Consider the following 17,317-nt stretch of genomic DNA (forward strand, 5'->3'; position numbering starts at 1 on the left):
GCCTTCCCGCTGTAGTTTGACAGTCTGTTCGATGCTGCTCTGCCTCTGTATCTATTTTTGTTCATCAGTTTATAATGGTCTTTATTATCCATAAATGAGTGAGATCATGTGGTATTTTTCTTTCATTGACTGGCTTATTTCACTTAGCATAATGCTCTCCAAGTCATTTATTTTCATAGAAGATTAAAACTAGACCTAGCATCATTGCATAAAAGAGTCTGTTAACTGAAAACAGTAGTAGTTCCCTCATATCTTTTGTCCAGAGAAACTTAGATTTATGGTTCTGGTGTGTTCTACACCACAATTGATTTCTCCCTTCAAACTTACGAATTAAGAGAGTGATCACCATCTATAAAGTATAGATATTTTTAAAATTACATAAGTGTTGTCAAGAAGTATTTTTTATTACTACATGTTATTAGTGTTTGGCCTCAAACTTTTTATCTTTTTTAGAGATATCTAAAGTTTACATAGTTAAAATCATGTATCACTTATTATTGTTTATTGCTTTTTTCCTCTAGGTCTAAAATCCAAAAGCATTAATGATCTGGTAAAGGATATAGTTAAAGAACAATTTAAATTTTTCCAAAATGACATGGAAGAGACTATAGCACAGCTCTTCAAGACTGTATCGAAACTCTCAAAGGACCTTGAAGACACCAAACACATAATTCAACAAGTAAATGAATCTGTGGTTTCAATAGAAGTCCAGCAAAAGTCTGTTTTAATGCAGGAAAATAGACCCACTTTGACTGATATCCTAGATCTGAAAAATCACATTGTGAATATGAGGCAAGAAATGACTTTTACATATGAGAAGCCTATTAAAGAACTAGAAGCAAAGCAGACTCATTTAGAAGGTGCTTTAGAGCAGGAACACTCAAGGAACATTCTGTATTATGAATCCCTCAATAAGACTCTTTCTAAAATGAAGGAAGTACATGAACATCTTCTGTCAACGGAACAAATATCACATGAGAACAATGTTCCAGCTGCAGAATCAGTTAGCAATAATGTCACTGAGTACCTGTCAACTCTACATGAGAATATAAAGAAACAAGGTTTGATGATGCTGCAAATGTTCAATGATTTGCACACGCAAGACAGCAAGATTAACAATCTCACCATCACTTTGGAAATGGAGAAAGAATTTGTCAAGGGTAAATGGGAAGACGTGTTGTCCAAGTGCAGAAATGATTTTAAATTTCAAATTAAGGACACAGAAGAGAATTTACAAGTTTTAAACCAAACATTGGCTGAGGTAATCTTTCCCATGGACAATAAAATAGATAAAATGAATGAACAGCTAAATGATTTGACTTATGATATGCAGATCCTTCAACCCTTGCTTGAGCAGGGAGCATCACTTGGAGAGACAATGACATTTGAACAACCAAAAGAAGCAAAAGCTACAAGGAAGAAAGTGGAAAATCTGATTAGTGCCGTCAATAGCCTAAATATTCTAATCAAAGAACTTACAAAAAGACACAACTTACTTAGAAATGAAGTACAGAGTCGTAGTGATACCTTAAACAGACGTATCAATGAACATGCCTTAGAAATGGAAGATGGCCTAAATAAGACAATGACTATTATAAATAATGCCATTGATTTCATTCAAGATAACTACATGTTAAAAGAGACTGTGAGTACAATAAAGTGCAATCCCAAGTTCCATGATAAATGTAGTCAAAATATGGAAACTATTTTGGCATTCATTCCTCAATTCCAACGTTTGAATGATTCTATTCAGATTTTGGTCAATGACAATCAGAGATATAACTTTGTTTTGCAAGTTGCCAAGGCCCTTGCAGATATTCCTAATGATGAAAAATTAAGTCAGTTCAACTTCCAAAATATTTATCAAATGGTCAATGAAACCACTTCCCAACTGATAAAATACCAGGAAAATATGAATCATTTGGAGGAAAAAATGCTCTCAGCCACAAAGATTTCCATAAATTTTGAAACTCGGTTGCAAGACATTGAGTCTAAAGTAACCAAGATGCTCATACCTTATTATGTTTCACTAAAAAAAGACAATGTGGTCACAAATGAGAGAGACCAGGCTCTTCAACTGCAGGTATTAAATTTAAGATTTAAGGCACTGGAAGCAAAATCCATTCATCTTTCAATTAACTTCTCTTTACTTAACAAAACTCTCTATGAAGCTTTAACAATGTGTTATAATGCTTCTACACGTATATCAAAACTCAATGCTGCTGTACCTCACTGGATAAATGATTCTCTACCAGATATTCAACTTCTTCAGAAAGGTCTTACAGAATTTGTAGAGTCAATAATAGAAATAAAAACTCAAATTGCTCTATCAAATTTAACTTGGTATATAAACCAATCATTGTCTAGTAGTCTTGCAAATGTTTTCAAGTCTCAGAAGCAAGTAAAATCATTGCTGAAAAAAAACAATGCACTTAAGAAACCAGCAGTGAATGTTAGCACTGTCCTGATCGGCCGAACCCAAAGAAACACAGACAACGTTCTATCTCCTGGTAAGCTATCATTGAAAAATCACTTTCAATCTCTCTTTCTATTCAAATGTTACTTAGTAGATCTGTACAGTTTAGCCACACCATAAGATATAAAAGGCAGTTGCAAAAGAAGAAAAAAAAAAGGCAGTTGCTGGAATTTGGGTAAATAGTTACTGGTATGTAATTCTAAGATTATTGAAGTATTATTTGAATCTGATCTTGTCCTATGTAAATTAGGCATCATTACGAAATATATATATTGTCTACATGCTTCATAACTTGTTTCTGACAAGACTCCTGTAAAACAATCAAATTTTCTCCTGTAGAACATTTTTTTTTGAATATGTATTTAAAGAAAGCTATTAGGCCATGAGCTCCTTGATGAGTAAGACAAGAATATGTCATTCATCTTGGCATTACCTGGCAAAATGTCTGTTATGCAATAGGAACTCCGTTGATTGATTGAATGAATGAATGAATGAATGAGTAAGTAGGAATTCCATTTTTGTAGATCACAGAAGGCGATGAGTGTCCCACTAAGTATCTTTAGTTTCTTCAGGCTGCCATGAGAAAATACCATCGACTGGGTGGTTTATAAACAAAAGATATTTATTTCTCACAGTTTTGGAGCCTATGAAGTCCAAGACCAAAATGCCAGCCTGGTTGCATTCTAGAGAGGGCCTTCTTTTTGGTTCACTGCTGGGGACTTCTCACTGTGTTCTCACATGGTAAAAGCAGTGAGAGATGTCTGTGGGGTCTCTTTTATAAGAACTCTAATCCAAAAACACCAATTCAAAAGAATATATGCACCCCTATGTTCATAGCAGCATTATTTACAATAGCCAAAATCTGGAAACAGCCCCAGTGCCCATCAGTAGAGGAGTGGGGTAAAAAAGCTGTGGTACATGTATACAATGGAATACTACACAGTGGTAAAAAAGAAGGAAATCTTCCCTTTTGCAACAGCATGGATGGACCTGTAGATTATTACGCTAAGTGAAATAAGCCAGTCAGAGAAAGACAAATACCATATAACCTCACTTCTATGTGGAATCTAATGAACAAAATAAACTGATGAACAAAATAGAAACAGAGGCATGGATACATGAAGCAGACTGACAGCTGCCAGGGGGGATGAGGGTGGGAAGACTGGATGAAAGAAGAAGGGATTAATCAAAGAACATGTATGCAAAACCCATAGACACAGACAACAGTGTGGTGATGGCCAGAGGGAATGAGGGGCAGGGACTGGGTAGAGCAGTGGTTCTCAACCTTCCTAATGCCACGACCCTTTAATACAGTTCCTCATGTTGTGGTGACCCCCAACCATAAAATTATTTTTGTTGCAACCTCATAACTGTAATTTTGCTACTGTTATGAATCGTAATGTAAATATCTGATATGCAGGATATATTTTCATTGTTACAAATTGAACATAATTAAAACATAGTGATTGATCACAAAAACAATATGTAATTATATATGTGTTTTCCGATGGTCTTAGGCGACCCCTGTGAAAGGGTCGTTCGACCCCCAAAGGGTCGCAACCCACAGGTTGAGAACCACTGGGGTAGAGGTTTACAAAGAGGGGGAAATGGGGACATATATAATAGTGGCCATAATAAAAATAAATAAATAAATAAATAAATAAATAAATAAATAAATAAATAGAAATAAGCAACAACAGTAAATAGTAAAAAGGGCTATTAAAACAAAAACAAAAATTTAATCCCATTCATGAGGGCTTCACCCTAATGACCTAACAGAGGCATGGATACATGAGCATCTTCCAAAGGCCCCAGCTCCAAATATCAACTTTGAGGTTTAAGATTTCAACATATTAATTTTGGGGGGACACTCAGATCATAGCACTAAGGCATTTAGACATAATTTTGAACAAAGTGGTCTTTGAAATGTGGCGCAGAGGTTTGGGTGCGGTAAGAACGGTTGGGGAAGCATGAAGCTGGCAGCAGTAGTGTGTAGCCTGACTGCAAAACAGGAAGTTAGAAATACCAGCTAGCACATTACTGGCAAGAGCAATAAGAGACAGATCAAAGGGAGAGGTAGTTGAACAGTGGTGAGGAATGTTGTGAAAGTAAAATCAACAGAAACTGAAGAGGGACAGCAGAAACATTAATGTTCTGAGCCTCAGCCAATTATGATTCTGGCCCTAGTTGTTTCAGTAAGTTTCTGTAGATCCTTAAGTCAGTTCATCTCCCTGAAGAAACTGTGTTTCTTCCTTTTAAGTGATGAGAGTTCAGTAGATATTTTACTGAGCTTATTGGTAGAAATATACTGCAGACTGCATCATTGTAAAAACATGTGAGCTGTTCACAGCTTGAATGCTGGGCACTTGGGGAAGGAGAGACCGAGAATATTTTAAGGTTTTGAACTTGGGAAATGAGAGAGTAGCAGTACCATTAACAGATGTTTGTACGCACTAAAGAAGGGGCATAATTTTGGGGAGAAAGAGAAATTCAGTGCAATGCATATAAACTACTAGTCTCGCTGATGAAAGAAGTGTTTTATGAATATGTTTGGCATATGAGTAATATTAAATAATCTTTCCACAGCGAAAAGAATAGCTACTGATTCCTACTAAAGAAAATGGCAGTTTCCCTCATAAACAGGGTGGGGCAAAAGTAGGTTTATAGTTGTGAGTATGTGAAATACAGAATTCATTCTTGTATTACTATTTATTATTATTTTCCACATGAACAACTATAAACCTACTTTTGCCCCCACCGTGTATATCTGTTGTTAAATTATATACTCATTTGGGTTAATTTTATTGCCTTTTAATTTCAAAGGGTGATCTTTATCCTAACATAAGATGACTCATTTAATCTCTGAAAGCTTTTATAATAATATTTAAAATCACAAAATATACAAAGTTGAATTGTCTCTTAACTATTTAAATTATTGTATTTATTTATGTTCCCTTTAAATTAATCTGACCCAGGAGAACTAACCTTGTGCAGTGGAATCATAGAACAAATAATTTAGATGTATATGCTTCTCGGAGAAAGGTAGTACTTCAATATTCAGATGTTCTAGTTGTTCTTTGTATACTATTTGAATCCTTGGTCTTCCTGTGATTACTGCGAATGACTTTCATTTAAGCTCCACAGGATATGTAATCATATACCAGGCAAACTGTGTCATTTATTTTCCTTAAAATAAAGAATACCTGGATCTATGCAGTACATAAAAAATTTTGAATATTAATTCAAAATTAATGGAGTTAAAAAGTTTAATAGGGCATAAGAACCTGTAGACTTTGATAGTGTAAAGAATGCATCTTAGATGCTTATAATTTTGGGGTCTAATGGGCTAATAATTAGCCTAGCTCTGATTCTTTTTTGCAATGATGCCCTGATAAAATTACTTCCTGATTCTGGCTTATAATTAATAACTAATTAACAGTTCTTTATTTTTATTTCAGTAAAGATAACCAAAAACAATGTCAGGGCAATAAAGATATATTGACCTACTTTAATGTGTGGGGTAGATACTCACTTTATGTAGGACCAGCAACATAATTTTAAGTGGGTACATAGATATTCATGCTCATTAAGCCAGCCCTGTTTCTATGGGCCATAACACTGGTGGCATTCATTGGGCAGCTGAGCAGGTAAAGTCTGTTCACAGTGATTAAATCAGTGAACTCAGGCTATGTTCTCCTACAATAATATATAAATTGCAAAACCAACAACTTCCTTTGTTACCCTATTTCATACCAGGGTAGAACATACTGATACTCTGGATAAATTTGGCTGTATTTTCTTTGACTTTTGCTGTTATATTATAAATACCATGCAGCCACATTGCTCCCCTACATAACTAACACCACAAGATAATTATCATCTTACACATTTCATGATAATATTGTTCAGATTATAGCCACTATCATTTGCAGAATATGTGCAGTTTGTAGCAAGAAAACTAATATAAACATGTTTTTAAAAGATAAAACATGTTTAATCTTAATTTTAATACCTAATTTATTTTGAAGCCTAGTAATAGTACAATAACATAATATTGGATACTATTTAGTACTTAGTATATCCTAGGCACTGTATAAATTATACTCTACACATTACTTCATTTAATAATACCTATGAGGTAACTATCATTATTCTTATTTGAAGATGAGTAAACTAACCTTCTGATGGGTGAATTAAAGTTATCTAAGGTCATGCAGCTAGTAAGTGATTGAGCCTGACTCCTGTTCTGTTGGACTCAGGGCTCAGTCCTCAACCTCTGTACTCAAAGAGATTATGGAGTATATTCACCTGCCTTTTTCTTCCTTTTGCTTCTGTTTGACGCATCATATCTATTCAAGAGTCGGACCACATCTGAATATTCCATACAGTGAGAGTTGATATTACCAGGGAATTTCTTCTCTTGAGGATCCAAATATGGCCCCTTGTTTCTGCATTGATCAGGCAGAAGTAAAGGTGCTACTTCTCAGTTTGACTTTTCTATGGTTTGGCCAGTAGGCAGTTGTCATTGGAAGTCACCATCAATTATTCACAGAAGGGCAAAATTTAGAGTATTCATCCCTATCACTTCCATTTGAGCCATTCCTACATTCAGATATGCTAATTATGAGCTTCCTAGGCCAATGAAGATAAGCTGTTCTGGTTGATACACTAAATATTTGATTTTTTTTCTAAACAATATTCCAATAGACATCAAGAGGGTTTTAATTCATCTTTGAAGATTTGTTTGTATAGCAATTGGCAGACCTGTCCCTGCAGAGAGAGTTTGGCTGCTTGCCTTCCAAGAGGAGCTGAATCCTGCTGTAATATAACATCAGCAGCGTCATTGCTGGGGATACGAGGCTCCTGCTGGGAGACCACTGACTTTTTATTTTAACCATTTCCCCCAAGATATATCAAATGTATTTGGCACTCCTTAATAAACCTCTTTTATTCATAATAATCCCTTCTCTATAGATTACATTCTATAAAATATTTGGTCATATACCAAATGTAACTTTAAAAATTATAATTGCTGTGAATATAAGCAGTTTAAGAGAGGAAAAATAAGAGCCTAGTGAATATTTAACTGTTTTATATGACTTTGAAACCATTTCTAATTTCTGTGGCTCTGCATAAGGGCAGTTGGGATGACTAAAGAGCACTGATTTTGGAACCAGGAAACCTAAGTTCAAGTCCTACCTGGCAACATATGTATTTGTAATAAGTAGTGATAGCCTCCTTCACTAATCTGTTGGAAAATCTGCTCTGCTCTAAGTAGGGATAAGTTATCTGCCTTCTGCAAAGTTATTGTTTAAATGAAGAAATAAAAATTATGATCTTGCCCTAGCTGCTTTGGCTCAGTGGATAGAATGTCAGCCTGTGGACTGAAGGGTCATGGGTTCAATTCCAGTCAAGGACACATGTCCAGGTTATGTGTTTGATCCCTGGTGGGGGGGCGTGCAGGAGGCAGCCAATCAATTATTCACTCTCATCATTCATGTATCTATCTCTCCCTCACCATCTCCCTTCCTCTCTGAAATCAATAAAAATATTTTTTAAAAATTACGATATTGATGCTAAAGCAGAACTAAGCAATAAAATATAAATTAAATGTTAATTAAAATAAATAATAAATAAAAGTAAAATAATATATAAAAATGTTATATATGACATATTGTGTATAATATAAATAAAAATAAGAATGAAGTAGAAGATATCAATACAATGTGCCCCTTCATTTTATTTATCAGAAACCTATTGAGTAAATTCTGAATGTGTGCTAAGAAAGACTGAGTGGATAGAGTGGTCAATTCAACAGTCTCTCTTCTCAATGGACCTCATACATTAAGCAAGTAATTATAATAAGAATGGCAAATGTTAGCAAAGGCAGAGTGATTTGAAAATGTAGGGAGCTCTCCAATCATTTCAAATTTAACATGAACATTTATGCAATATTGAAGTAGGATTAATAGAAAAGTGTAGTAATTTGAGCACATACCAGGGTTCAGAAAGCAAAAGCCAGAACAGATTGAGGCGTATGAAACATTCCAAGCCAATGGCAATGTAATTTTAGTCATGTTCAGAGCAGGGGAATAAATTTTGAAAGATTAGTTATACTACTTGCACAAGATAGTAGAATGTTGAGTTGGCAGAACTGTTCTACAAGTTGCACTGATCTGCATTAAGGAAAATAAATGGGCTGGAAAGAGTTGAAGAGGGTGGAAGCCTGAGGTGGAGAAGTTGTGGAGAGTGCGCTTGAAATGAGTCAGGTCTCCAGAAAAACATTCCAGTGCCATCATGCATCCTGTAAGCTATGAAAACACAGGCAGTGTCAAAGATACTACCCATGTCTCATCTTAAAGTTCACACAAACCTGGCGACTGAGAAATCCTTTATCATTGTTTTGCCCTTGGTTTATAGTTTTACAGACATCATAGGTATATAGGAAGAACTCTGTTTCAGTCATTTTCCTCCAGATAATCTAATAATTTTGATTATTTTATAAAATGCATAATATATGAAATATGTGTAATTTTAGAATACTTGTAAAATTATAATATGAATCATCAACACTTGTAGTGTTTTGATGTTTGAAGAAACATCATGAAATTTATAGATAGCTAAATAAATTGTTGCTTTTTGCTTAAACTAGGCAGTTGAAATGGCTATGAAAACTCATTCTGAACCAAGATTCCACAAATAACGATTGAAATTGCACAATAAATATTGATTGGTGATTTTAAAAAACCCTGTAATTTTTGAGAAACTGTGAAGAAGGGATAAAGTATTGGATAAGATCTATGTGATCATCTAGTTAATCTTTCATTACTTTGTTTATTCAACTTTAGGAAGACATTTAACACTTTAGTATGTCAGGTGCTGTGCTACTCACTAGGGACACAAAGTTTAAGAAATAAAAGATCTGGGCCCTGACCTCACAAATGCTCGCACTCGAGTTGGAAGTAAGAAGGACATGAGAGCAATTATACCATAGCGTGGAACATTTAATAAGCAAATTTCCGAGGTCAGACGACAAGAGAATTATATATCATTAAGCCTTTTGACTGGGATAGGGAAGATGTCAAAAAGAAAATGATGCTGTGTTTAAGTCTTATTTTTGTTAATTCAAGGACAAATTGCCTGCTGAGCACAGATATTTATAAAGGTACCTAGCCATTTTTAAGTATCTTAGAAATCAAGTAGAAAAATGCAAGTCAGGTGATTCACAAAAGTAGATTTGTAGCTTGTATAACAAAGTACAAATAGTTTCAATTGACAAGTCAGTGCCAACCAATCTTTAGTTTTGTGTTACAAAGCTGTGTACTTGACACTGATTCATAAAGTATTTGTATTGATGACTTGGATGAACACATAAAACATAACTTTGGGAAATATAACAAAGCTGGGAGGGGTGGTTAAAACATTGCATATAGAATTAAAACAAAGACTAGAGATGATAAGTCAAATGTAATAAGATACATTTAATTATCAATAATAATTGTGAATTCTTGTTAAAATGAATTAAATAAATATGGAATTTGAAAGACTGTCTGTGACATCAGAACATAGAAGTCCTGCTATGACACAATGTGATTCAGGTACAAAAATAGACAATGAACATTTAATTCTTATGGAACATTAACAGATGTGTAAGGTCATTTCTTTATGATAATTGTTACCTTAGCTTGCTCTGATTTAGACTCAATTCACAGTATGTTCTGTTCTGGGAAGCATGGGAATACTTTTATGCATTGTAATGTGGATTATATTGGACTCAGAGACCAGAGGTACCTAAAACATCAAGGAAGGCAAGAAAAGCAACTTAAAACACAAGCAGTAGAAGGGTACAGACCAGTGGGTGAGGTACCCCAGACGAATAATCTATAGCACAATGACAAATATCCTAGAAGGCAAACCATGTGTGGTCTCAGCAAGTTTGGGCTACTACAGCAATAGGAGAAAGTGCAGGCCCTAATTGTATCGAGTGGATTTTTACTCCAGATGAATGACCCTACAAGGAATTGAAATAAATGGCAAAATGGCACCCTCTGAAATGACTCAAGGAAGGGAGAACAAGGCAAGATCCTGTTTTTAGGGGCAATGGAACACAAGGGCCAGAAAAATCAGATGTGCGTCCTGAACATTAAAGAAAAGGCAATGGCCGTGGTCCTGGAGAATCCCAGTAGAATGAATAGCAATGCAGATTTCTTGGTTTCTGAAATCGATCCCTGATTTACGAGCAGGGTCAAGTCTACAGGTGACAGTGGCATCTTCCCATCTGGGAAAATAAGAATTACAGAGCTAATCAGGTTACATAAATAATTCAATATCCCCTCAACTCCACCTCACAGTTGATTCATTCCCAGTGAAATACATTAATTGAATGCCATCCTGTGAGTTGATCACTGTGCTAGATTTAGAGAATGTGAAAACAGACGAAGCCAGTGCTTTGACATAAAGAATTCACATTTCTATGGGTAATGGAGAGTCATTAAAGATTTTCAAAGCCAGCAAATGACGGGCTTGGTTTTAGAATGATAACTAACAGCAAATGGAAGGGTTTAATAACCTATTCACATGGTTGCAGAAATGTAGGCTGGTTTAAAACACTTGTTAAAATACATTACACATGTAACATTTTTATATGTAACTTTATTGGGAAAATAGTTTATGGGTATTTCAGAGAATATACCAAAATAATATAAATCAATTTCTAATTGCATAAATAATATATATTTTCTTTGCCAAAACTTCTAATCATATAGGTCACATTTTATGTGAAATTGAATTATTTACATATGAATCAGAATCTATATAAAGTATTTATAGATCGCACTTCTTGAGAAAAATGTTAAACAAGGCAAATAACCCTAAATTTAAAAATTGTTGAAATGAGATTGTAAAGCGTTTACACTATTGCCACCAGGTGGAGCCATAGTGATAACTGTGGACGGTAACAGAAGTGTTCTTCCAACCTCTTCTCTGCATTTACGTAATTATGTATTATGTTTATAACCATATTCAGAATTTGAGGCTTTCTAAATAAGTGAAACTCTATCTAATGAGTCAGCTGATTGTCTTCAGTAAATCAAACGTGTTGAGGAATCTGCCTCATTCTTTAACTGCTGTCTAATATTTCTTAGTGAAAAGATACTGTAATTCATTTAACAAGTCCCACATCAGTGGTCATTTAGGTGTGTTACAATCGTTCACTAATGCAAATGATGTCATAAAGATCATTCTTGAGCAATTATCTTTGCATACTTAAGAAGTGTGTCTAGAGTACATATTTTACCAGAAGAAATTTCTGATTCAAAGCAAATCAACCTTTTAAATTCTAATATGGCCCCAATTGTCCTGTTCAAAGGTTCTAACAATTTAAGCTCTAGCCAGCATTGTGTAAAAATGCTCAATTTCTCTTATTTCACCATGATGGAATGCTTTCTATCTTCTTAAATATTGCCACCAATTATAAAAATGGTGGTGGTGGTATCATTCCTTCATTAATAGTAAGGTTGAATAGCTTTTAAATTTTTCGTGAGCTTTCATGTTCTTGTTCAGTGATTTTTTCATATCATTTGCCCATTTTTTACCTTTTTTTAAGGGGTTACCTTTTTGTTTTGTTTTTAATTGGTCAGAACTTTTCATATATTATGTATATTAGTCATAAGATTGTTGTGTCTGTTATTTTGTTTTCTTTTAATTTGTCACTTGTCTTTGAATTTTGATAATGGTGGCTTTTATTGCAAATGAGTTTTAATACTTTTTGTGGTTAAACTTAAAGATTTTTCTACCAGTATATAGCTTCTGGTTCTTGTTTTGTTTGGCTTTGAAAGAGTTTTCCAAAATTTTACATCTCTATATAGATATTTCTTTTATTTAACAGTAATGCCATTATATGAGGGTTTTTTTTTAACATTTAGTATTTTTGTACATGTGGAATTTATGTTTTTATGGATATCCAAATATCTGCACACAATGTATTGAATAGACATTTTGCTTCTCCAATGATTTGAAATAAAACCTTTATCATGTACCAATTCCAAACACACATGATTCTGTGACCAGATATTCTATACTGTTCTACAGCTGACCAAATATTCATATTTCCACACAAATAAATTCAATGGATCACAGAATTATTCCCACTTCCAAGAAGCAGGAAAGAGAGCTCGGAGAGTTAAGGGATTTACATGAAGTCCCGTGACTACACTGATGGCGGCTGGACCTGAAAACCCATTCTTTTTTATTTCTTGGTCATCAATATTTTTTCTAATTCTGCTGCAAACTATGACTTGAAACCAACAGAAAGTACATTTACCCTCTTTTATGTTGACTCTTTTTCAGTAACAGAAGAAGTGTGTAGTAGGTCCCCATGCCAGAACGGGGGCACGTGTATAAATGGGAGGACTAGCTTCATCTGTGCTTGCCGGCACCCTTTCACTGGCCACAACTGCACGGTCAAGCTGGTGGATGAAAACGCTTTAGCTCCAGGTAAGAAAGTGCACGCACCCGTGGGTTTATTCAGTGTCTCATGCAAAAACAGTTTTAGAAATATTTGTGAAGGAACACTTTAGTCTGCTTAATCTGGCCTCATTTGAGGATTAATTCCTTTTACTTCAGAAATTTACTGAATAATGCACATGATTTACAAGTAGAAATGTCTTTTTTGTCAGACAAATTCATATTGATGTACACTTGTTGAAATTTTCAATATTGGTATAATAGAGGCAGCTTTTTTCCCCCTTATGCACCCTAAAAGAAAATCTCTATCCCTTAAACAAGTTGTTAAACTGTATCAGATACATATCATATCAGATATGGCCATTTAAATGAAACTTTCATAAGTGCTTATCACTACAGCATATCTTCCATGAAGGTCAAGCTAATAGTGGCTGTTGACTAGGTAAGGACTAGTAGCACATGCTCGAATGTATTGAGTAGAATAAGATGCCTTTCTGTCCATTTACCTTGTAATTATTGGTTGCTATAAATTTACTTCAAGAGTGTACCATTTCTGATTTCTTTAAAATGCATTCTCTTTAATGAGAGCAAAAAAAAAAACCATTTCAAAGCAGGCTTTGAATATGCTGCATACTGAAGAGTACATTTTTTAGTCTATTTTTAAATCTCAGCCTTTGTTAGTACATTTGGCATTAATTACATGGAAAATTCCTTTTGTCTACTTCTCTATAGTGCATATGACTTCATTTGGTTTTCGTTTAGCCTCTAGAAACTGTTTGACAAGGTGCTGGAAACATTGTTTCTGCATCATGTCAGCTTCAGTGCCTTCAAGGGGCCTTAAAACATTCTGGCATACCATAATAATCGAGTGCTTTGAATTCCCTTATCCCTGGAGAGATCAAAGCAATATGCAAATTAATCTTTGAGGCATTTTTATGAGGGAGGTAGAATGTTATTATCGGTCTAGTTCTGTCCTGATCTAAATGGGGAAACTGAGGCTCAGAGACACTGCTTTCTGGTAACTCAGCCAGGAGAAGAGGCAGGATCCAGACACACCTGCCCTTGTTAAATACGATGAATGACCTTTTACTTCTGCTAATCCTTTTTGTAACGGAGACGAATGATAAAGATATGAGGAAAGGCAAAACAAGGTAAAAACATAAAAATTAACTCTTTCCATTTATTTGCTTTTACAGATTTTTCCAAAGGTTCTTACAGATACGCACCGATGGTGGCATTTTTCGCATCTCATACATATGGAATGACTACACCTGGTCCTATTCTATTTAATAATTTGGATGTCAATTATGGATCTTCATATATTTCAAGAACTGGAAAATTCAGAATTCCGTATCTTGGAGTATATGTTTTTAAGTATACCATTGAGTCATTTAGTGCTCATCTCTCTGGATTTTTGGTGGTTGATGGAATAGATAAGCTTACATTTGAATCTGAAAATATTAACAGTGAAATACATTGTGATAGGGTTTTGACTGGGGACGCCTTGTTGGAATTAAATTATGGGCAGGAAGTGTGGCTACGACTTGTAAAAGGAACAATTCCAGCCAAATTTCCTCCAGCTACGACATTTAGTGGTTACTTGTTATACCGTACATAAATTAACATGAAAGGCAGACTCTCACCCCTACTGAGAAGCAGCCAGTGTTTTTATTTACCTTTGCATACACATCTGCTCTGTTTTTAGTTTTTCCATACAACATGAAAATCAGCTTCTTTTTAATCTGTAGTAAGACTGAGTTTGTTTATTTCACAAAATTATTTGAATATTTTTAGATAACCTGAATATGAAGGGGTTCTTGCTCCTAAAGAGATTTAGTATAATAGAAAACAAAGTGCATGTATTAGCATAACTATTTTTTTCTCATGTGAAGTCATTTCAATGTAAAGTAATATAAGATGGTAATCACTCAATATTATCTGTCACAATAGTCTTTCCAAAAAAAACAAAAAACAAAAAGCATTAACTGTGTTATTCTCTGCATATATATTTTCAAATAAAGTACTCTAAGATTGAGAAGTGTTTCTTTTTAATTTTTATATTTACTATTTACTGTTGAGTTGATCAATTTTATATGTTAAAATTTTCATTTGTAATCAAAATTAAGAAAGTTGAGTTTGACCCTTGAAATATGCTTAACTATGTTCTCTTTCTATAATTAGAGGATAAAGTAATAATTGACAAATATTTGAACATTTACACCCAAGCCTAAGGATATGTAAGTGGATCTTTTACTTGTCTCCACTATATGACACCTACAGGGGGAAATAAAACCTTTCCCTTAGAGTGTCCTTCTGCAGCAGCACATTCAGACCTGCCTGGATCTTTATACAGAGTACAAAATACTCGGAAGTAATGCTCTGATTTATGGGGTGCTCACTATGCCCTGATTCTCTTCTAAGAAACTTACATGTGAAATCTCCTTGATCTCTCACAAAGACTCTCACAAAGGTGGGTATTATTGTCATTATTTTTATAGTTGAAGAAACTGAGACAGAGAGAGATTAATAAACAGACCAATTTCCACAACTCCTACAGACTGAGGCAGAATTTAGAATGAGGCTATATCTTCTCCAGTATACACATTTATCCTTTCCTTGTATTGCCTCCTATGGGTGTACCCAATTTATTTACTAATCCCTTATCAAAGGTTATTGAGATTGTCTTCAATGTTTTATTATAACAATACTAGAGACCCGATGCATGAAGATTCGTGCAAGAATGGGCCTTCCTTCCCCTGGCTGCTGGCACTGCTTTCACTCCAGCCCAGAGCTGCCCTTTCTGCGTTCCCATGCTGCCCAGAGCCCCAGAGTGGCTGGGGTGGTGTGGAATGCCTGCGTCATCACCATGGTGATAACGCAAGCATCCCGCCCCCAGCCGCTTGGCGCCTGTGTATGCAAATTAACCTACCATCTTTGGTTGGGTTAATTGCATACTCACTCCTGATTGGCTGGTGGGTGTAGTAAAGGTATGGTCAATTTGCATCTTTCTCTTTTATTAGTGTAGATTGTTGTAGCGAACACCCTTAAAATAACTTCCTACATATTTGACAAAGTATTTCTGAAGAATTGATTCCTATAAGAAATAGTAAAAATAATGAAAAATTTTTGGTGCAAGCATTTTTCATGAACTAATTTATTTAATGCTTCTATGAATTACATATTAAACCTATGAGATACATGCTACATGTTATTGTCTGCTTTCCACAGATGAGAAATAGGCACATACAGAGCAAGTGATTTTTCTAATATTAGAGAAAATTATGGAAAATTTCTTGAACAAAGAATAAGCATATATTTTTATTTTGATAGCTATTATCAAATTGCCCTCAAAAAGATTTCTACCAATCCATAGTTCCATTTTGTTCATGTAAAATAGTACTCTTTATTCCCTACACATCCTCATCAAAACTCACAATTTTTAAATGCTTCCAATCTTGAAAGTGAACACAGTATTTCCTTATAAGCAGATATTTGAAAAATTTTCAAATTTGCTGTAACTTGAAAGCATATGTCTAAAGACTTGTACACAACATGTTATACTATATGTAATACTTTAAACAATAAAGAATTTAAATTTTTTTAAAAAGATTTGTACACAAATATTCGTAGAAGCTTTATTTGTAATAGATAAAAATTAGGTACCATTCACATGTCCACCAACAAATGAACAGTTAATCAAACTCTGGTTTATTCATAGAATTGAGCAGTGATTTTCTTCTCTTTTTAGAATTTTATTTGGTTTTTAATACATTTTGAAATTTTTATTTTATTGATTCCAGAGAGGGAAAATGGGAGAGAGAGAGAGAGAGAAAAAAAAGAAAGCTTTGATGTGAGAGAGATACATTGTTCAGTTGCCTCCCATACATGTCCCAACTAGGGATTGAACCCACAACCTAGGTATGTGCCCTGACCAGGAATCAAACCTGTGACAGGAGGACACTCCAACCAACTTACCAGCCAGGGCTGAAAGCAGGGATTTTCAACTGATGTGCCACATCAGGTACACAGGTGTGCTGCAAGAATTTTTAAAACATGCAATACCTAACTATTTAATCAGGGGTCCTGACCTCTTTTCCCTAAGGTTGTCAGATTTAAAAATGACAACAGCCAACAAAACAATAGCTGTTCAGTGTGAATGAATCAAAACTATGCCAATTTTTTGTCAGATCAGCAAAAAATATAACATATTTTTGGGTGTGCCACAGAATTTTAGTAATTAGTTTATGTGTGCCGTGAGATGAAAAAGGTTGAAAATTGCTGGAGTAGAGAACTGCCAAGCAATCAAGAGGAATCAACACCCTACAACACATAGGAAACTCATAATCAATGCAGGAGAAGATTTCAAACTACAACCTG

General features: G+C 34.7%; 1 protein-coding gene across 1 annotated transcript in view; it reads left to right on the forward strand.

The window, feature by feature from the left end:
* Positions 1–14,958, forward strand: part of MMRN1 (multimerin 1) — a 70,966-nt gene extending 56,008 nt beyond the window's left edge. The window contains exons 7-9 of the mRNA XM_014530278.1: positions 522–2,510; positions 12,824–12,970; positions 14,137–14,958. Coding sequence (XP_014385764.1) covers positions 522–2,510; positions 12,824–12,970; positions 14,137–14,558 — 2,558 coding nt within the window. The 3' untranslated portion in view covers positions 14,559–14,958. The remainder of the gene's footprint in view (positions 1–521; positions 2,511–12,823; positions 12,971–14,136) is intronic.
* Positions 14,959–17,317: the final 2,359 nt, after the last annotated feature.

The sequence above is a fragment of the Myotis brandtii genome, unplaced genomic scaffold (assembly GCF_000412655.1).
Source record: "Myotis brandtii unplaced genomic scaffold, ASM41265v1 scaffold730, whole genome shotgun sequence".
In the NCBI taxonomy this organism is placed as follows: Eukaryota; Metazoa; Chordata; class Mammalia; order Chiroptera; family Vespertilionidae; genus Myotis; species Myotis brandtii.